The 22144-nt window shown below is 40.7% G+C and overlaps 1 protein-coding gene across 4 annotated transcripts in view; it reads right to left on the minus strand.

The window, feature by feature from the left end:
* Nucleotides 1-21851, minus strand: part of LOC146683071 (ras/Rap GTPase-activating protein SynGAP-like) — a 54391-nt gene extending 32540 nt beyond the window's left edge. For 3 of the 4 annotated variants that reach the window (XM_085445152.1, XM_085445153.1, XM_085445150.1), the window contains exons 1-4: nucleotides 20525-21851; nucleotides 15026-15132; nucleotides 4823-4911; nucleotides 4529-4650 (exon numbers count right to left, since the gene is read on the minus strand). In XM_085445152.1, coding sequence (XP_085301278.1) covers nucleotides 4529-4650; nucleotides 4823-4911; nucleotides 15026-15128 — 314 coding nt within the window. In that variant the 5' untranslated portion in view covers nucleotides 15129-15132; nucleotides 20525-21851. The remainder of the gene's footprint in view (nucleotides 1-4528; nucleotides 4651-4822; nucleotides 4912-15025; nucleotides 15133-20524) is intronic. The other variant, XM_085445154.1, reaches the window with a different exon arrangement.
* Between the last annotated feature and the right edge of the window lie 293 nt (nucleotides 21852-22144).

Raw genomic sequence — 22144 nt, forward strand, 5'->3', positions numbered from 1 at the left:
TGAGTTTATGGAAAAAGTAAACCACACCAGATTTTCAGTTCTTGCGTTTTCAGTTTGGTGTATTGACTTTGCTCATGTGACTCATAATGTGTATTAGGAAACGGCCTATACCAGCCCAGCTCGTGGTGTCGTCTGAAAATGCACATATACCTTTAACTAAACTACAGTAACAAAAACTGAATTTAAAAGGTCGATATTACCGTCTAGTAATGTAAATTCAAGTGCTGAGAAGCAGCTCAGCAGTGTGCACTCTAGTGCAGGTATAAAAACGCAGGGAGGATTATGGCTTGATCATGGAATAACCTTTGAAGAGGGCAGCTCTGTCAAAGAACAGAAAAAGTGGTGGAACTGAACGCAGAAATGTGAAAGAAGCTGTCTTTAACAGGCAACAGAACTGGGAAAAAAATGGAGCAAGGAAAGGGATTTTGTTGCTCACAGTAATGGGAAAAGGAGGAAACCTAAATATAAACTATTGTTTAACTTGCTGTGTGTGTTACCATCTCAACTAGTGAGTGGGCGCCTGTCCTTTTGGTTTAACTGTAGCTTTTCAGGCTGCAGCAAACAGAGACTGAATGAGAACCATTAAATTGATTTGCTGGCAGACAGACATTAGAGATGTAGAGGGCTATGGGCTGCTCTATAGTCACGACTGGAGGCTCAGTTTAGACTGAATGGTTAAAAATTTTATTTTTAAATTCTGTAATTAAAAATAACACTCCTCGCTTTCTAGTTAGACGAGAACTGGAATTAACGGCTGATTCCAAAGATATGGAAATAGATTACCCAAAATGTCAGTCTATTCCTATAATGTTTTCCAAAACTGGCTTTAATGAAAGAAAAAAAAGGAACATACAGTGTTTATAAAATCTTATTAAGCAAACACCTAGCTGTTCTCCTAACAAACAAAATCCTCGAAGGCTCGGTCATTAACCCTTTATATACTCCATGCAAGAAATAAGAAAAATACAGTGATTTTGAATGTTTTTGAGCTTTAGATGTTCCTGCAAGCCAAAGCAACGTTAACCAGCTAGTGAAAACTGAGATTTAGTCTTGCGATTTTTAAAGGTGTGTTCCTTTATCACCTTTTTTTCCTCTTAGATATCGTAGTATTGTGTCACTGTTTGTAGGCTTTTGACTGATAAACATTTCTGTACGGTTAAGGTTATATCGCCACATCAAGTATGTTGTTGTGGCATTTGCATTTTGATGTAGACAGGGATCTTTTAAAAAAGAATGGGGGAAAATAATGTATTTGTGAACAAACCTTGGTCAGAAAGTGATCAAGCAAATTTCTCACAATGGAAGCTTTTCAAAATTAACTTTAAAGTACGATTAGCAAAAGAATATGGGGTCTAATTGCACCAAAAGTATGACTCAGCATGTAGTGGTGCTTTGAATGCACATACTTAGCGCAGCATCAGTTACGCAGGTCACACACATTTCATTTGATAGCTGTTATTGCAGTTACTACACATCTGCAAGCCACTTTACAACCCACCTACATCCCAGCTTTTCTTTCATGTTGTATCTGGCCTAATCAATGTCATATCTGTAGTAACTGATGCCTGGAGTAGCAGTAACTGGTCCATGCACATTATATACCCTTATGATGATCCCAGAGCAGAATCACGCTGCTATAAATATAAATTACTGCAACAGGAAGTAACAATCTTCTGACTATCCTGGTCCTGACTGAATGGATAATGATGCAGTAAAAGGAGAAGAGAAATTTAAGGCTGCATTTTAATACTGATCAGAAGACGAGTGAATCATCATGTTAAGGGAGCTGACGGTGCCATCGCAGAACGCAGGACATGGTAAACCGACTTGGCAGCAAAGGCCGAGCAGCTGCGTTGGAAAGCTAGAGTGTGAAGTTGAATGCTGTGGGTTTATTGCAAAGTCAACTTAACACTACTGAGTGAATTAAGCGTGTGTGGGCAGAACGCGGAGCAGGCTGTGAAGGCAGCTGTCTGAGGCAGCGGTGAACGGCTGTGGTTAGAGGGGAAAGGCAGATCGACCAAGGCAGACTTTAACCCCATCGCCGTTTAGCTCCCGCCACCACCTCCTCCTCCTTCACTGCTGCCCCCACAGAAACCCTCGGGTTAATGCAAAACTTGCTTTAACATCTGAACCGGCAATCTGAATTTTACAACAGAGGATTTCTACGCGCTTTGCAAAAATGACACACTGATTACTTCCAGGATCGGTCAGCCACACCTGCCCTAAATGCGTCTGTTACAGCATCTCCTGTAGTGAGGGCAAAGTGTAGTGTCAGCATTAGATTTTTACCTTCTCCCTCTCTACATCTTTGTACTTCCCATATGTGCATCGTGACTGGATTGTGTGAGGACTGCATAAAATTTTGATCACAATGCAAGCGAGAATCCATCGGGATGTGACCTCAGTTCAGAATGCAAAACAAGAAAAAGCTGCGGTGAAAGCCTCTAGAGCTGCAAGCTATTGCATCCCGACAAGAAAAATCACACTAGTGTCTCCACTGCAATGCCCAACGGATTTCAACACTACACTCATTTCAGCTCTATTTTCCTGACTTTGTGCTGATGAAAACCAGTGATTCTAATTGTATATATGAGCAGGCTTCTCATACAGACATCTCAATAAAAAATACATGAGTATGAGTACATATTTAAATAAATGTGCATCTAATTAAGCTGCTATTGTTTAATCTTTTTGTGCAGACATAAAACAAACTGAAGTAACAAACCTTTTCCGTGTTGTGATAATACAAGCCTTCACCCCCTATTTATTTTCTGTTCATCTGTAATAAATCGCAGCTCAGAGAGCATCGTTGCAATGATTGGATAGACTGCTCTTCTATTAATATCACTCAAATGAAGATCTTTCGTCACTGGCTGAAACCATCTGTGAAGGTATCGCTAAAGGCAGCGTCCTTCTTTCAACGGGGCTCTGCTTTTGTGGCTGATAAGGAGCTACAGTGGGAGCGAAGGCTGTCATGAGCTCCTCGGAGATTCATACACATTCTGCTTGAGCCACTTGAGGACAAACGTGTCCCTTTAAAAGCACAAAATAGATTTGTGATGAAAGGATTAATGCATATCTCTAATCACGGTAACACAAATCTTAATGATTGCATGTGAGCATGACATGCGAGTAATAATCCGAAGCGCAGGTACGGTTGATTTAAAGACACCGTTTAAAGAAACGCCCTAAGAGAAGAAAAGAGCATTTCAATCAGTGATAATGGATTTAATATTATCATGCATAGAGACCTATCATAGAATAGCCAAATAATGATGTCAGCATTGATGTAGCCAGTTCAGTGTTTATACACTTTTTGTCACCATTAAAGTTAAAACAGTCCCTTTTTTACCCATGTTGCCTAAGCTATATTTGGAAGCTTTAAAGCCAGCGTGCAGACCCGTTACTTTTTTCTTTTATTGATCTGTTGTCCTCCATAGGCCTTTTTCACAGCAGACATCACAGCTGGAAAAGTGCAAATACAAAAAAATGAAAATTAATAAGTGGCACACTTGAATAGAAAAGAGTCAAAGTTAATCTTACTGGAAATAACACCGACTTCTCCAGCTGTGATAAGTCAGATGTTTGCTGCAAAAAAGGTCCGTATAGATTAATCATTTACAGACGAATGGTTCTGGATGAGTGTTCGGACCAGGCGCCTGACAATAAAATGTATTTTCTGTTGGTTAGAGCTTGCTAACATTTTGGCAACTGGTCATTCATACCAGAGTAAGTAGGGCTGTAACAACAAAATCCCTGAGTTTACTGAAATGAATCAGCTTGTCAGTCGGCTTGTAACAGGCAATCTTAACTGATTGCCTCTCTACTCTACTGACATTAGCAACTCAACGAAAAGAAGGGGGAAAAAAACCTCACGGCTTTCAGGAAAAAAGTTAAGAGGTTTTGCCATTGTGATGTGAAGTAGCCACTGAAATAACACACAGTGCACAAAAACAGGATTGTCAGACACCCAAGAAAGAACAGATTCTGATTGCTGATGGTTTAGCTCCCAAGCTCGGTGCATAAATGGACTGTATCCACTATCTTAGTGATGGCTATGATACAATTGAGCTCGTTATAACCAGGACGTTACTAATTCCACACCTGCTGGCGATATCTGCAGTCTAATTTTTCCAGCTTACATCAGCTAGCAGAAAACAATGTTAATGTTTACAGCCTCTGGTTCTTTATATTCAGTTGCGGTTTGTCTGTGTATCTTCTGCATACTTTAACTTCCTTCAGCATTCAAATTCATGCTCTAATCTTTTTTTTTATCTTTTGTTTTTGTCATAAAATCAGTGAAATGGCAAAGCAGTAACTTTCCAGGTTGCCTTTTCTCTCTGGATTACAGACCATTACCATATCAAAAATTCTCTTTCAAACTGCAGCCATGGCCTCCTCTGACTTTTCATTATGAATATTGGATGAACTGTGAGCACATCGTCGCTCTGAGGTAATAATATTTAAAATCTGGAATGGAGAGCAATGGACAGATCACAAACTGGAAATATATATTATGATTACTTACCTTTCTTGGTCAGCACTACGAAACCGGGGCAAAATCATCTGTCTGAAGCTGCTGGTCCGGTCAAGTTTGGGCTGACTTTTTGCCCTCTTGATGGAACCCTTCAACCTTCGATTGAGAAAGCTCTAAAAATTAAAAAAAAAAAAAAAAAAAAAAAAAACAGGAGGAAAATAAGTTATGGTTTTACAGTGGGAAGTTTACAGAGGAGCTAGCTACCCTATGGGGTTTTCTACACAAGCATAAATAAAGCTTACATCACATACTTGAGCGTGCATTGTATGGTTTTATTGTACTTACCGGCTGTCTGAAAGGCTGTGGGGTCGTATTGGGAGGAGTTTCCATGCTTGACTGTCTTACAGAGGCAAAACTTGCCCTGCGAGATTGGTCTATGAAGAAAAAGTGCCAAACAAAAGCAGCAAGAATAACAGAGTTAAACAAATAAGAAATGGAAAAGACTGAAACCTTCAAAAATGCAGGAGCATAACTCGAACACAATAATTATTAAACGCTGAGACTTTGTGGGGATATCAGGGATTGAAACCAGTAAGAATTTTGTAATTTTAAACTTACATCTACTTAGTTCAAGCCATTTAAATTTATCACTTATTGTGTCTTTAAATTGGGTTGTATTTACATACACATTCAGTTCAATATTTATGTCAACCAATGTTAAGGCAACTCCAGCTAGTACAATCTGGCAGCCAGCTCTTTATTGTTACATTTTGTTTCATTCTCTCTGAGGTCACAATACAGTTAGTTTTCCATTAGTTAGAAATGTTTTACTGCTTTCACAACAAACTTCCTACTCATAGCTTGCGTCATTACCTTGCAGCTGCCACTTCAGTCCCATCAAGAAAGGAAAACATCATCAGAAAACACTGACAGAACACACATTATTAGCAGGCCAGATACCAGCACAGAGAAGTTCAAGCTGAAGAACACCAGCAACAAGAACATACATCTACAGCCCCCCGAGAAAAACACAAAAAACAACACAGTGTCTGAAAAAAAACTGCATGCCCAAACAGATATTCGTCATCAGAAGGGAAAACTTTTTATATCTAATGCCAGTGGAAAATGACGCAAAAAAAGAAAAAGAAACCCTGATGTGAGAACTATATTCGGAGGAAGACCCACACTCTGATGAGTCATCTTGAAACCCATGGTCTTGGTTTGACTTTAGGCTAGTAGCAACTGAGTAAACATGGTGATGGATCTATCTTTGAGACTTTCTCTGCACGAGTGTGTGTGTGTGTCTATGTGGTGACCTGGAAGGCAATTCCAGCGCAGAGGAGCGTGAGGGTCACAGAGTACGAATATATCCATCCCACATTATCCCCATCTTTAAATATGAACGACAGAAATCTAAGAGAGGTATTCATTAACTGTTCAAGTTCCTCAAACACCAAGTTAAAATAGTAACTGTGGGAAAAACTGGAACACTGATCTCACGATAACACTCACATAACACAGAATCAATAACCAGTTTGTTGGATTTCATCAGACCGCAAGGCCAAAATGTTTCTGTGTTTGCTGACACGGTCAGATTAAACTGGTTAAATTAAGATGCGTCAACTTTTTCCTTTACTTATGTCCAACTAATACCAGTTTACCATTAGGACTATATGGAGCTATATGATATTGGTTTTAGCACCACAAATAAATGCACTCTCTCCAGAGATTATAATTAATGATATAACACCTTACCACCCACCATAAAATGTGATGCAGCATTAAAAAAAAAAAAAAAAGCCAGTCAAGGACACAGATCGAGAATCCCAGCTGTGCACAAAAACAGCCAAGCAATGAGGCAATGAAGAACAACCAGACTTTCCAATATTTCCTCTATTTGCTCTTTCTTTTACTGACTGCAGAATCTCAATCAAATTACATCTAGCTAACCTAGCTAGTACCTAGCTGTTCCTGTAACACATTTTCTATAGTTAACATGATAATGTCACCATCTTTAATTCCATTGGCCACTGTAATCATACATAGAAAATCTAATGTCTTGACTGCCCTATCTGTAAGTAAATATCAGGCAATGGCCTATAACTGTTTAGCTTTAGCTAAAAGAAATAAAACAAGGTCGCTCTAGTCTAAGGTTACAGGCCATAGCTAGCAAATACTCTGGAACATAAACATCAATAGAAACCACAACATTCAGTTTTTAAAATGTAAACAAATTACTTAATCTATATTTTGTTAATCTGATCCCAAATGTACCTTCGCCAACTTCGCTAACATCTTCAAAGCTATTTTAAGGCAGAATAAAGCTAGCATGTTTCCCTCTCTCTGAGTCAAGCAGATGCTAATCACCTCCTGGCTATTGCAACAATCACACCATACATATGATATCACTTTATATATATATATAGTCTTCAGATAATAGGCTGCTTGTGTACCTTTATGTGCAAACCTATGGGAGCACAATCTATATTTAGCCTTTCCTCATGTCCCCAAGAATGAAGGTTTTTCTTAAAAAAAGTTTTATTTTTTAAAAAGCAATCACATTTTCAGCTACACACTGTTCAGCCTTTCACAAGTGGGAATGTGCCATGTCAAAAGCTACAATACGGCCCGCAAGTGAGCCCAGGTTGTGCAATACGGTCATATTCCCTTTTATATGCATGCATTCTTTTAAGCTAGCTTCAGAGCGTCCATATGTTTCACAGCACATAAGGAAACGTGATCGTGTTTCATGTTCACAGTCGCTCTGCTGTTCTATTTTTGTCTCTGATTGATCTGCTGGAGCATTTTATTTATTTTTCCTTTAGAAGTTACCCATTACCCACGGGAGCCCTTTTTTCTTCCCTTTGCAATGCAGAATCAAGACACTCTGTCATCCTATGATTTCCTCACTCCCAAAGCCTCTAAATAGGCGACTCTCCAGGTTCTATTCTGAATCCCAGCTAATTGTTTGGTATCCATGGAAACAACTCCAAGGGCTCCTACTTGAACTGCAGAAGATACGGGCACACAACTGCACAGTAAAGATGATGAAACACACCAACACGCAGCACAACGCATCTGTTTCTCCCGACAGACGCGTGAGAAAAATGCTCAGACCTGTCGGCCCGACCACGAGGGATGGGCGGGAGCGGAAATCTTCCTCGATCGTTGTGGGGCTGAATCCCAACTCTGCCTCGTGTCTCAGCGCGAGAGCAAATGGATCAAATGACCAAGCAGACAAATATTTAGGTTGTATTTTCACCTGCCACTGAGAAAGTCACTTGCAGCATGCAGTGATCTAAGGAAACGTGACATATCAGAACACATGGATACGTTCGCATCGGCTATTCTGAATGTAAATTGCTGTCAGGACTGAGTGCGTGGGTAGCAACAGCCTCTAGCTAACTGTGATACAGAGAGAGAAAACAGAAAGAGGAAGACTGTGAGTGGGTGTTGGAGAAACATACTCAACCTTTAGCATGTATATCTCTATTAATACATATCTGGAAACTTTGCTTTTATAGAATCATTTGAATAAAATCATTTTCAGGTAATAATCCCCCCCCATCCTCAATCAGGTGCGAAAGCTGATGTATATAATAATGAGTTATCCTTGAAACTGACTGATCACGACAGCAATTTAACAATTATGATTTTTCTGCAGATGTCTACAAAAAAAAAAAAAAAAAAGATCAAAACTCTGTTGATTCCAGAAAACACACTTGTGAAATCTACAAAAAACACTAATAACCCACCAGTTCACCAAATCTACCAAATAAGCATTAGCTGAACCAATGATGCCGTCACAACAGGCAACCTCACTAATCCTGCGTCTCATGCCACCTTACATAATAGGACACTTCAAAAAACACTGGACCGTAGCATTACTGGTGCTCAACAAGACTGAGGGGCTGCAGCCATGCCAGAGCCTCTAATTCTCCACAGAAGGTGATTTGAGGTAAACACTAACATTAGCACACTTTCACTCATAATGACAATGCTATCTTGTCAGATGTTTGCATCCTAGGATGATAATATTAGCTATAATGAGAACTCTAATTAGACACTAGACAACTGTTTTCCCCTCACTTAATCTGTTTTCTTGCTTTTAGCCTAAATAGAGGATGGGATACACACAGACACACACACAACTTACTCGCTGCTAATTAGAGCTAACTCCAATATACAGTGAAGCTCATTAGTTTTAAAGGTATTTGATCATAAACCTTTCTATTTCTGATGATGATACCTGCATGAAAAGTTAGGGGACTGTCAGAGTTTAGTAGTCACTTCCCTTAGATGAAGAAAAAAGAAAATTCAGAGGATCACCAAAGGCAGCTGCAGTAATTACAGTCTGTGGAGCTCAAATCTTCACAGCAATCAGTGTAATGAGAGGCATAGTGCTAGCATGTTAGCTGAAGGCTGGTATCAGATCTGCAGGTACCCTGAGATGAGGTATTCAATCAGTATCAAGCAAAAAACTGAGTCTTTACCTAAAATAATACCATAATTAGTTCTTGGATTTTGGCTGTAATCAAACAAAAAAAGAAAAAAAAGACAGTCCTAAGACTCAACGTGAGCAGGTTTTCACACATATTATAAAAGCTGTTAATAGCCCCTCGCAGTTTTATTCGCTCATAATGTTATTTTACTCAAAAAGAAATAAATAAACAAGTAAAAGTATGGCTCAAATTCCCACAGACCATAGCAGAGGAAAATGTAGGTTTCAGGGTTATTTAGTCGAATGTAAACACAATGCAGAAAACATATTGTGCTCGATTTATGTAGGTTAAATAAAGTCAATAGGTTTATAAAACGGCGTCCTCTTTGTTATAAAAGTTTTTAAAAATCAGTTTAAGACAATTAAAGTGCTTTTACTTTTAACACCTTTCCATAGTTTCTCCCTCTGACATAGTACAGTACATAATCGCTTCTGTTTGTTTGTTTGTTAGCAGTCCCCGCAATTTTTTAACTTCACAACAATATACCAGGTCTTAGGGGACACGAGTACCTAGGTTGGCTAAGCTTGACCTTCATTGTTAGCACCCAATGAAGGTCACCTTGAAAAAAAGCATTTCTTGAAACCATATCAAGTAATATGTCATATGGAAGGGCTTGGAGAGAGCTGTGCAACACACTTTTTATTTTTTCAATATGACGCCCTACAACGTCACAATATCAGCATAACAGGCCACGGTGAGCATGCTGTAATAAAAACATAAAATAGTATAGCTCTTGGCCTTCAGGGAGAGTTGCTCTCTCTCTCTTGTTACTGCATCTCTATTTTCAAGCAGGATAAAAATCCACATTCATGCTGCTATGTTAGACGGCCTTTGAGGCCTACGTCTTTCCACGATGTCGGCGTCCGGTTTGTCCCGGAGTGACAGTGTTTCCAGTTCACACGCACCAAATCTCGTTATGTGTGGTCTGAAGCATATGACAACAAGGAGGCTCCGGTGACTCACAGACCAGGCCTGCTGGGGCAGATGTTGTTTTCATGTCATATGGAAGTCTCCGTAATTGCCATATTCCAACGAGTAAATACTGCCATGTCAACAACCAACCCGTGATTATGCCATGGGAAGTTGCTCTTTTTATGACAGCTCCGAGTACCCATAAAGTAAGCCAAACTGTCAAGGTAGCGGCAGTTAATCCTACCCTAATGGTAATGTAACAATAGGCTCAGCAAACTATGGATTAAGATTTCATCACTGTCTATTCGGGCTGCACGATTAATCGTTAGAAAATCGCGATCTCGATTCATACTTATGTGCGATCTCATTTCCAAATGACAACGATTTAAAAAAAAGACGACGACAACGATTGCACCGCATTTTGATCCGGGACGTAATCTGCATGAAAACAAGCGCTCACTCTTCCTGCTTGACAAATGACAAGGGCGGAGCCTTATACCACCTGATACAGAAGCTGTGCCGCGTGATGCTAAAATTAGCAGGGAAAAAACAACGGAGAGCACGTCAGGGATGACGAGAAAGTGACAGGAGAAAATCCGTCCCGGTCAACCACCCAAACATCAATAACGGGAACCTTATACAGCGCTTCCCTATACACGTCGAACTCCCGCAGGCACAAAGAAATTACGGAGGCTATCACTTATCACCTGACCAAAGATATGGCTCCCATCAACACTGTGCAAAAAGAGGGATTTAGGAAAATGATCAACACCCTAGACAAACGCTACACAGTGCCGTCCCACAACTATTTTTCTATTGTTGCACTACCTGCTCTATACACGCAGTGTCGAGCAACGGTGGAGACAGAATTTCAAGCAGTACAACATTTTGCGGCAACCACAAAACGTGAGACATTTGTTTTTATGTTTATTTATTGTTTTTATGTTCAGTCTCAACTGTTACGAAGTTGATGTGCAGTTAATAAGTGCAATAAATATTTATACTGGAAAAGAAAATCGTGAGAGAATCGTGATCTCAATTCTTAGCCAAAAAAAATCGTGATTCTCATTTTATGCAAAATCGTGCAGCCCTACTGGATATTAAGTTCAAGTGAATAGAAGTTTTGTACATTTAATAACTTATAATAACCAAATATATGTTTTACAATGTCTGACAGTTAACCCTTTAGACAGGTCATGACTTTCACTATCATAAGCTCTGAAATGGTTTAGATTGTCTATAATATGATACACAACTTCATAATTCAGTGAAACAGCTGGCTGGTATTTTATTACAGGGTGAGCATGCTGATTGGCTGAGGTCTTTCTGTGTGGCATTTCTATGTTCTCCCTGCGCCTGTGTGGGTGCCTCCTCCCTAAGACGTGCATGACAGGTGAACTTGTGAATCTGTACTGGCCGTAGGTGGGGATGTGAGAACGTGCGCTTGCCTGTCATTCTGAGTTAGCCCTTCATGAAGTATCCTGGCTCTATGACAGCTGGGACAGGCTCCAAGGAAGAAACAGTCTGGATGTCGTTGCATGTCCCGTACATTTATATGCATATTGGATTTTCCAGCTACATCAGTGATAACCTTTAATCCAGGTTACAGTGAGATTTGCACATACACAAGCATATTCAGTACAGTGCATAAGTCTTGAGCCATCCCTCATTTCTTTACATTTTAACTTTGTCGTAGTTTTTTTAAAGTTTCTCTTTTGACACCTGACCATTTTCAGATTAATTATTTTTTTGTTGGCGTTTAGAAGGCATCTGACTCAAGAAATGAACCAGTGTTGTGTTGAAACAAACTTAAAAGAACCTATTTTAAATTGTATCTTTACGCACTTTGTTACAATTAGCCTTTTTTTTTTCTTTTTAAACACGTCTTAGGCGAATATAAGAAAAATGTCAAGTTTGACAAGCATCAATTTTCACCAACAAGGTGATTCTCAGAGAGCCATTATCTGAAAACTTGGTGTGTGTCAGAATGGTGTGCAGTGTGTCCATAAATCAATTCAGATAACTGGACAAAGAGGACAAAAGAAGAACTGTCAGGCCTAAAAAAAAAAAAAAAAAAAAACCCTAATCTTTAGCAGATCTGAGACATAGATCTGGACCTTCCAATTGAGCCATGTACTGTTCACCGAAGCCTCATCAGACATGGTCTCAGTGAAACGATGGCTGTGAAGAATCCATTCTTAAAGAAGGGAAACCAGGAAAAAAGGCTGAGGTGTGCCAAATTTGACAACAACTGGACTGAAAATCCACGAGAACAGGTCTGATGGAGTGGTTCAAATCTACATCAATACAAACAGAAGAGCTCAGAAAAGGCGCAACAATGAGTGTCTACAGTCCTGTGTAAAAAGGTGGAGGCTCTGTCATGGTTTGGGACTGCATTTAAGCCAGCGGTGTTGGGGATCTTATTAAAATTGATGGCACCCAAAAAAGTGCTGTCAGATTTTGATCCAACATGCAGATCAAAATCTCCCCAGAGCCTGAACCTCAGGATTATTGAAGCAGTGTGGGACCATCTTGATTAAGAACAGAACAAAAGTTCTTTATACCACAACGCTTAGAAATTTGTTACGAAAGATTTTAGAGATGTTTTTAAAAATAAACTTTTTAAAAAGTGTATTCAAATGTTCAACTGGTGAAATGCATCTCCCTCTACATCACAGTTTAGGGCAAGGGTTTGTGATTCTAGTGAGAAAACAACATTCTAATACAATTATGTCGATTTTTTTTGTTTAAACTAGTAAACTGGTCAAATATAAACTAAAAAGGATTAAAATCACATTTGAAACATGCAGCCTCATTAAAGTGTGTAATTTAAGAACGAGTCAAAGTGTTGATGTATCTGAGATTCTCTCTGCGCCCGTATGATGAAAGTAAACGCAACTTTGTTCATGATGGCAGAAAAACTTCACTTTGTTTTTTTTAATCACTTCATTACACTCTTGTTTCAAGTGTCAGACTATAGTGTTTAATCCAGTAGTATTTATGGCTTTTTCCAGAAAAAATAGGCAACTGAATAGGCCATGGGCATAAAGGCATTCACTATAATCTATAAGAAGAAATAGAGAAATATAAGAAAACTGCTTGCACGGCTCATTAACACAAGAAGCAAGTGAGAAATGTATTTTAATGTATTTTAATTTATTTTGTGTTCATTTGTATGAACTGACTCTTCAGAGCCAGAGTTTAACATCTAAACGCCAAGTACGACCCATGGTTCATCCACCATTGTGAATTCGAGCAGCGTCACAGGTGCTGAAAAGCAAACGCAGACGGTGTAATGAGTGTAGAAAGTTAAGGCCATTCATTTACAGCAAGCTGTCCAAACAATCATCCTGCATGACTGACAGAAGCAAAACCTCGCAGCATCAACTCCGTGGCTCTTTGACAGCCCGGCAGCCTTGCCCCAGGAGGTTTGACACGGTTTAAGTGTGAGCAGTGATTTACCAAACACAGAATGACACGGGAGATGGCGAGCGCAGAGAGGTACAAACTGCTGGCATTTAGAGAATCAGATAAAGTATAAAGTCCTGAAGTGCCCGCTGCATTTAAATTTGAAGTGAGAAAACATTAGGGCTGTTTAGGAGACTTAAAAACCCTTTCGAGCGAGGACCCAAAGATGACGGTCTTACTAGCTCGGTTTCATGAGCCCAGCACATACACCCAAAAGACCGAGATGCTTTAAATTCAACACGCCTCACAAAAATGTGGACAGCTGGCTTTATTCTAAGTAGAAAAGCGACACCTCTGACTCTTCGGAGCCACTCTGCTTCTAAGTTTAGAAGCAGCACTGTAATCAAGGAGAAGTAAAACGCACAGAAGAGCTGCAGGATGAGAGAGGAGAGGTGGGTGGAGGGGTTGAGGAAGCAGGGGCAGTATGGGAGCGAGGGAGCCACGGGGAAGAACCTGCGATCGGCTTGAAAACTGGCAGATATTTCTGGAGAAACACTGAGTATTCTGTAGTGTAACCGCTACTTCTGAAGGCCAAGACAGTACTGTATAAAAATGGCCTCTGAGCGGAGGAAGACACAAGAACAGTAACCCGAATAAACAATCTAAAGTTGCTCTCCATCACGTGTGTGTTTTCTGTCTCTCTCCTGCCTTGTTCCTCCCTCTGTGTGTGTGTGTGTGTGTGTGTGTGTGTGTGTGTGTGTGTGTGTGTGTGTGTGTACACGTACTAGCCAGGGGAAGTGTGGCCTAGTTACCATAGGAACATGTTCGCAGCTTGTGCACTGCTCTCTATCCAACTACCTCCGTTTTTGCTAATGTATTTAGAAGCTCTAATGCTATGCTTGTAGATGAGCAGATCCAAATTAAAGAGCTGAGAACGAAGATCAAGAAGCAATGTGGATACCGCTCTTGATATCGACCCCGCTAAGATATTATATTATTTCGTGAAAGCACACATCAAAAATGAGGCGATTCTCAAAAACCATCCCCCCTACAGTCGCCTCTGACCGCCCCTTGTTTGTTTTGTTTCTAACATGTTTTTTTGTAGGCCTTAATGTCGAAAGCAAAGACAACAGCTTTACACACTGCGCCGACTAATAAAATGATTTCTCTCCCCGTCCCTGAAGGGAAAAGAAATGACTGCTTTCATCTGGGGAGGTAAAGGGAGCACAGTGAGGAGGAAGGAGGAATGAATCAAAGCCGAGTAAAAAGGCAAATGGCGCTATCAAACCTAGAGGATGTCAAAATAAAACTCGGAGCGCGGCTCTGACGGTGAGTGACGCTCCAGTGGAGGATCGAGTGGTTTAAAAAAATAAAAAATGAAATCATCAATGTGCTGAAGTACTTTTGTAAATCTTTATAATGCTGAAAAGGATTGGGAAACCATGGCAGAGGAGGGAAAAGGAAAAAAAAAAAAAAGCAGGGCGGCATATCTGAGGCTAGTGCATGTTAAACCCTTCATTAACCACTAGCAACAGCAGTGTTGATGCATTTCAGAAAGAACAGAAGACTAAGGGGGAGGAGGGGGGACATAGAAAAACATATATAACAGATAAAAACCTTACTGGACCATGACAGACTGGAGAAGAGGCTAAGAAATGACAATACGCAAAGCTGACGACGGAGAATAAAAGGAGACTTTGACTGGGTCTCGGCTAAACTGACTCACTTGGGGTTAAAACTCCAGGTCCACCACCACAGCAAGCCTCCGCTTGACCAACCAACCCAAACTGACTCTGATGGGGCAGCCACGTCTTTGAAGATGTGTCCATGCAGCTATATGGCACAGACACAAGTAGAGTTTTCCCTTTAGTTTTTGACATCAGTGAACTAACAATCCCCCAACCCCCAAAAACACAACAATGACAAAAAGTTTTAAAAACAACCAGAGGAAAAAACGTGAACCTGTTATTGTGCCTGAAAATAACGGTAAAGCAACATTAATAGAGAGAATGTGTCAAACTGTACAAATCAAATGAAAGAGAAATGTAATTTTATAGATAGTAGTAAACAGCGCTGAACGTGGAGTTGAAATGACTTTTTACTGTGCAGTAGGTGGAATCGTTCTTCATCTGCATGGTATGAATGTCTTTGAGGTTTCTGTTGATAAAATGTTGCTGTAGACAAACAGCAGCGGGAAATTATCTTTCAGGAAAAAAAGAAAAGAAACAGATGTTTAGCTGTATGACTCAAATGCAGTAATATGAGAGGTACCATCTGGGGCTGCTGTGGAGCATGCGAACACACAAACTTGTCCATGTCATTAAAAAGATATCAGTTTTTGGGCTGCAAAGCACGGCATGAGCTTCTTCTTCATCCACCCCATCAGATCTGCCCTTTTTTTTTTAGATCTGCTAGCTAAATGTCACAATGCTGCAGAGCCACAAGCAGCTTCCATCATTAATTGATAAGCGTTCCTACAGACATGGATCCCCTCCAGGTGTGGTGGAAGAAGTATAAAAAATATCCTGCTTTGAATGATGATTTGTTTGTGATATGATTTCTCCAACAAAAAGTTCAATTTCCTGCTTTTAAATTCCCTAAAAGGACATTTACGGTAGCTGCCTCTTAAAAAAAAAAATCAAGTATCAATGAATATGCTAATGTGCTTTTTTGTTTTGTTTAAAAGGTTAAAAAATACTTGATATTACACATCATATTTTCAGTATTTAACAAATGAAGGCTTCAGATTTTCGCATTATACTCAATTTAAGATGCTTACCGGAGCAGGGTTGACCTCCAAATTACACAGAGAAAGAAGCTTAAACACACAATTTTAGCCGAACCCACCTTAAGCAGATGGATGTGAAAGAAAAAAAGCCCTGAAGCTACACTTTTCTGTACAGTGACAGTTTGTCATCCAAGAGATTAAAAAAAAAAAAAGTGAGTGGATGGGGTTAGCACACTTTTTTTTAATTTTTTTTTTAAATTCCTGGTTCTTAAAATAAAACTCACATTACAGGTGAGATTTTTGCAGTCATTTTGAAAGCTTTAAATAAATATTCTATGACATCAGGAGAGTCCTAATCAGGGCATCTGACTGATTCGTAAAATACAGCTGTATGAGATGCTAACAAGGGAGACTACCCACAGAAATCTGAGGTGGGTTATGGCTTTAGTCACACTAGAGCAAAAACAGAATGGCAACCAAAAATAAATCTCTGGTTCTTTAGTGATTGCGTTGCATTTTTTCTACATTCGGCACCCAGTTGCATGCAGTTGCAGTTACTAACGGACCACCGTGCAACAACCTCGATCCCTGGGTGACCACGTTGGATTGCAAGGTGAGGCAACCTGTTTCTGAATAATTTTGATCTGACTGCAATCACTCTCAGATTGTCAAACGTTTGCAGATAATCACCGTTTAATCTATAAGCACAGACCTTTCTCACTCACTGTGTTTATACACCTCTCTGCATTTAATTATCAGTTATTATTGATCTCTGGCTCTCTTCCACAGCACGTCCTCACCGCCAACCGGTCGCAGCAGATGGCCGCCGCTCCCTGAACCTGGTTCTGCTGGAGCTTTCTTCTTGTTAAAAAGGAGTTTTTCCTTCCCACTGTCGCCAAAGCGCTTGTTTATAGGGGATCATATGATTGTTGGGGTTCTCTATGTTTTCTCTGTACTATTTATAGGGTCTACCACACAATATAAAACACTTTAAGGCAACTGCTGTTGTGATTTGGCGCTATATAAATAAAAATGACTTGAATAGATTGGCAATGTGTTGCAATCAATGTGAGTCAGTGAGCCGATGAGCATCTGTGCAATAGGGGACAAAACTGGTTGCCAGCTGATTGTTTTTATATAGGAATATATCCAGAACACAATGTTGCTGAGCACCTGTGTCAGTTCACAGCTACTTTATGTGTTTCTACATGAATTTCTACATGTCTGTTTCAAATCTTCACCAAGTTAATTACCCCATTATCACAAACAGATTGCATTTAATTGCCAACTTGACCTCATTCAACTGCAAATTGAAAGCAGACTGAGTCCATCTCATTGCTATTTCCTTCCCACCCTTGATGTAACAAAGTCACTTTGAAGACTGGTCGCAGACTGGTCAACGTCTTCAGAGCAACCATTGCAAAGGCAACAATATTGCAGGCGATTGCACACGGTTGCAATAAGTTGTCGTGTCGCAGTTTCCAACTACTGTTTCCCCTAGTGTGACTATAGCATGCCTCCAGTGGCTGTAAGAGAAGAGATTAAGAGGAGAAAAATGTGGGGACAGAGTTGAGGGGCAGCTCTGCGAGAGCAAACTGATGAGTATTATAAGGTATTACGTTGTCAGACTGTGTTAAGTTGGAGGAGAGGCTCAGGATAGGAAAGAATTACCAGAACTACAAAAATATCTCCACTTTTTTCTGTTAGCTGGCTGAAAAAAAGAAGAGGATGAGAAATAAATCCATGGCCTGAGGCAAAAGAAAACAATTTGAGAAAATTGCAGGACAGGATCTCATTGACAAGACTCCCAACTTTTTTTTTTTTTTCAGAGAACATTCAGCTAGACTGTCAAAGCCTTGCTGTCCTTGGCAGCAAGAAGAAGCCCCCTCTGTGCATTGCATTGAAGATGGCTGAAGAACAGCAGAATTACGACAGAAACTTGGTACTGGAGCAGAATCAGCTCTTTGCCGGCTGCTGGGCTCCCAGCTGACAACTGTGACAGAGTGGCAAGGAGTCCAGATTCTCAACAGTTCATGAGAAATTGAGAAAGATTAATAGACGTCCGTGATTCACGCCTTTCTATTTCAGCTAAACTAACAAAATAATTTCTGGAGGAGATGTAGGAGATAGGCGTTTCTTATGAAGATACCCATTTCATATGGAGGAGGATGAGGAAATCCTGCGAGGGACAATGAGTCAGACTGAGCCAAACTTATCTTGTTCCATCAAGTGTGCAGCCTTAGACATTTCATTAACTGAAGCACTGCTGTCTCCACTACAGTATGCTTTTTGGTTAGGATGGGGAACGGTTTAAAAATAGCCTACTGAGTGCAGAGACGGTGTGACATAATGGACCATGAAGATGGTGGTCATTCACTGTCCCAACATCAATCCGTTGCCAGTAGAGATGGAGGAATACCAGCAATAAATGAAATCACTCATGCGTAGTTTGGCAAATCATCTATTGCTCCCAACTACACATACTGAACCCAGTACAAAGTCCAGTGAAACTGGGACACTTGCTGGCAAAAGCCATTTTGGCCTAATAATAGATATTCACTAACACCAGTGCTGTTATGTAACGAAACGAAACCTTGCCAAAGTTCTTGTTGTCATAGTAAACTGACTACCTGACAGGGCTAAAATAACCCAGTTAAATGATTTTGTTTTTTTCTATCTTTTAAAAAAAATAAAGACTGAGCTCTTTAAACTATCATTATGGATAACCTGCATCCTCTCCACAGTCCATGCAGGTGTTCAATGTGCAACACCCACAGATAGCTCATTAAGAAACTACAGGTGTCAGTGAAATTAGTGCAAGCAAAGTCTCGCTGACTCTGAAGTAGCTGACTGCCAAGAGAGAGCAGCAGGTTTGTGCATTGATTAAGATGGAAGTTCCCCTTAAAATAAAGTAAATTAATGAATCTTGTTTTTCTTAGCGTGGGGCACAAAGTGTTGAATGCAGCTGAGATGCATTAGTACTGCAAAAAGAAAAAAAAAAGTGCCTCTGGGGAAAATCTCTAAAAACATGAGCTATGACATTTAAACACTTATGAATAGTTTTTTTTTCTACATTACATGTTATGAATGATTTTCTTTCTACCAATCAGGAGGCTTCCTGGGCAAAACTACTGTCATATTTAGTCTTGTTCCCTACAAACAACATAGCAGACACTGAGAAGTTTGTACGTGCAAACCATAGACTGTATACAAAAGATGGACACAGTCTCTGGGTCTGTGAAGTGAAGCCAGCAGGGGGAGACTCAGCAAGAACATCTGGTTATATAGAAGTCAATGGGAATAGAACCTTTTGTCTCTCTTGATCTTTGACTACAGTAAATATTTTTCCAATGAGCACACTGGCTCAGTTAAGACTTTTACCTATTAATGAATAAACATGATGTTCTTCTGCTCCAAACAATGCCTCTATTAGAATGGAGGATAAAGCAGCGCATGCCTTAGGGCTTGTGAATGACAAGTTGCTACCAAATTAGCATGGAGCGTTTCTCCAATTTCTCAGCCAGATCCACCGCTCACTCCTCGTGTTCATACCACCAGGGTAGTGATGGCAAAAATGCTCAGGCATCGCGACAGATCACTAACAACCAGGAGGCAACACTGAGCTTTTATATACAGTCTGTGGTGGCACAATAAGTGGGTACTAGGGATACTGACAGCATGTTGCTAATTTAGAAGGTGGTGTACTACATGTAGCGCTTTAGCCTTAGCTTATACTTTGAGTAGTCCCTAACCGCTGTGAATACCAGCGGTTAGGGACCACAACTGCCACTGAATACCTGAAATACGCAAATACTTGAGACCCCCCTCAAAAACACTTAAAAACACCAAACATACCTTAAGCTATCGTCTTAATGAAAATAATTGGCGAATATTTTAGATATGCTCTATGAAAAAAAATCCACAAATAGGAAAATTTTCTGCAAATTTTCTCTAATCCAAACCAGAGGGTGAGGGTGGCACTTTTTTTTTTGTTTTTTTTTTGGGGGGGGGGGGGGGGGGGGGGGGGGGAGTTTACAGTCATTTACTTAAAATCACCTGAACAGCTTTAATATTTTGAGAAGAATTTCTAACAATAAACTGAAAAAGCAAAAATACACACATATACAGCACCAGGTTTTGTGTAAAACTGTTTTACATCAGGCGTGATGTCACACCTTGGCTGAACCCTTCACAGGTCACGCATCCTGTAAAGCATGACCTTAAAAACGAGTTCAGTGAGACAGGCTGAACCAGGACACCTGCCTGCTGTGTGCAGGTCTGCTGAGTTTCACTTCTGTATGAACAGCTGGTGCAGACCCTCCTGTCTTTGCTGAAGATATGCAGGCTGTGAGGTGGGCTAGCATCACCATACCAGCTGTCACTAACACTAGGTGAATACTTCACAGGGAGATCAATGAAATACTGTGCATTCACACAGATCCCTAAGTTCCACAACATGACATTTTCCATCTGTCCACACTTGAGAATAACACTTACCCAAAATTATAGGACTTCCTTAAGAAGAAATCTTAGTTACATCTGTGGATGCAGACTGTATCCGGTGGGCTTTGCAGGGCACTTGGGAGTGGGGGAGCGGGAGGCTGAGGTTGCAGGTTTACTTTCTTTTTGGGATGAAGGTAGAATCAGTTTGTGCAGACCTGAGAGACGGTTTCCAAATGAAAGCCCGATGCTGTCCTCTTTGAGAGAGAGTTGTGTTTTAATCATGAGGCCAACTGGCAGAGCTCCTCTTGTCCCTCACCTGTGCTGCAATGTGTCCATACGTGCTTCTGTCCAGAGCGAAGGCTTCGGGGGGAAACGTGAAGCCGACTGTCATAGGGATCCCTTCAACTTCAGCTCAGTCCACCACTGAAGCCAAATCCTGCCCCTCAGCAGCGGCTCCGGTGTGCGGCTCGGCAGCTCTCATCTGCTTCTCCTCCCTCTCTTCTCCCTCTGCTGCTCCCTGTCCTCCAACTCTATTACGATCCAGAAACTGTGATGTGATAAGAATGCGGCTTCCTCGGCAATAAAGACAATCTCTACTGGGGAGCGTTTTTGTCATCTTAATTGTTTGTCCCGGGCGCATGTGACTCCAAACAGCCCCTGCGTCGCGGTTTTTTCTTTTATTTAATTTTTTATTTTTTTTATTTTTCAAATCTGTGGATAACGTGAACTCCTGTTAACGCATTTGTGTCTACCGATCAACACAGCCAATTATTTCATCATTTGTCGCTTGTATTTACGTTAAAAACGGCGGATTGGTTACGGTTAAAGCCACGGAGGTCTGCGCATCACTTACATTTAAAAGAATGATTATTAAGGTTGATGTCTGTGGGGCTATGCCAACTCTAAGCAGCAGCAACAACCACGGTAATGCACATTGCGCGCACTAAAAGAAAAAGAAACGCACAGAAGCATTAAAATAAATATCCTGGCGTATTTACAGGCGAGATCACTGAAATGTGTAGCAGCACTGGAACAAAGTCTGATTCATGCACATTGTTTCTGGCGTGCTCCATGTTTCTAGCTAATCTTGGAAAGCGTCTGTAGATAACCCTGCGTGGCTCAGCGACGTCCCCATAATCCAGAAATTGATTACGAGGAGGAGGAGGAAAAAATGAGGGGGAATCCGGTACCAAATTGACGCGGTGTCCTTTGCGCTCCTGCAGTCCGTCAGCCCCTAATTGTAATTTAACGCCAGTGCGCGTAAAAAGGTGCTCGGTAAACGGAGGAGTCTCTCCCCAGAGGGCGGAGATAGAGCGTAAGATAGGCATACAGCGAAACCACCGCCTCCAGAGGCAGCAGAGTCCGCCCTGCGCTGCACCATCTCTGGAGTTTGCAATCGCCACAAAACGCAACGAAACGATGACGGTCGGCAGCCCACTGTTCCGCCTGTTATCGACGAAAACGGTACGAGTTGGAAAGTTCAGCGGAGTTACTTCTTGAATATGCAGAGTTAGTGTTTGCAGTGGGGCTCACACGAGAGTAGGGATGCTGCACTTCAAGTTTTTGCATCTGAAAATATTTCAATGAACTTATTTTATTTATTTATTTTTTGCTTTAATAGCTGCTGTGACGAGTCCTGTAAAAAAACATTTTACTGAATCGGTGCAGCTCAGA

This window comes from Copadichromis virginalis, linkage group LG22 (assembly GCF_057382275.1).
Source record: "Copadichromis virginalis isolate Kocher_CV1m ecotype Utaka linkage group LG22, C_Virginalis_male_GT1.1, whole genome shotgun sequence".
Lineage (NCBI taxonomy): Eukaryota > Metazoa > Chordata > Actinopteri > Cichliformes > Cichlidae > Copadichromis > Copadichromis virginalis.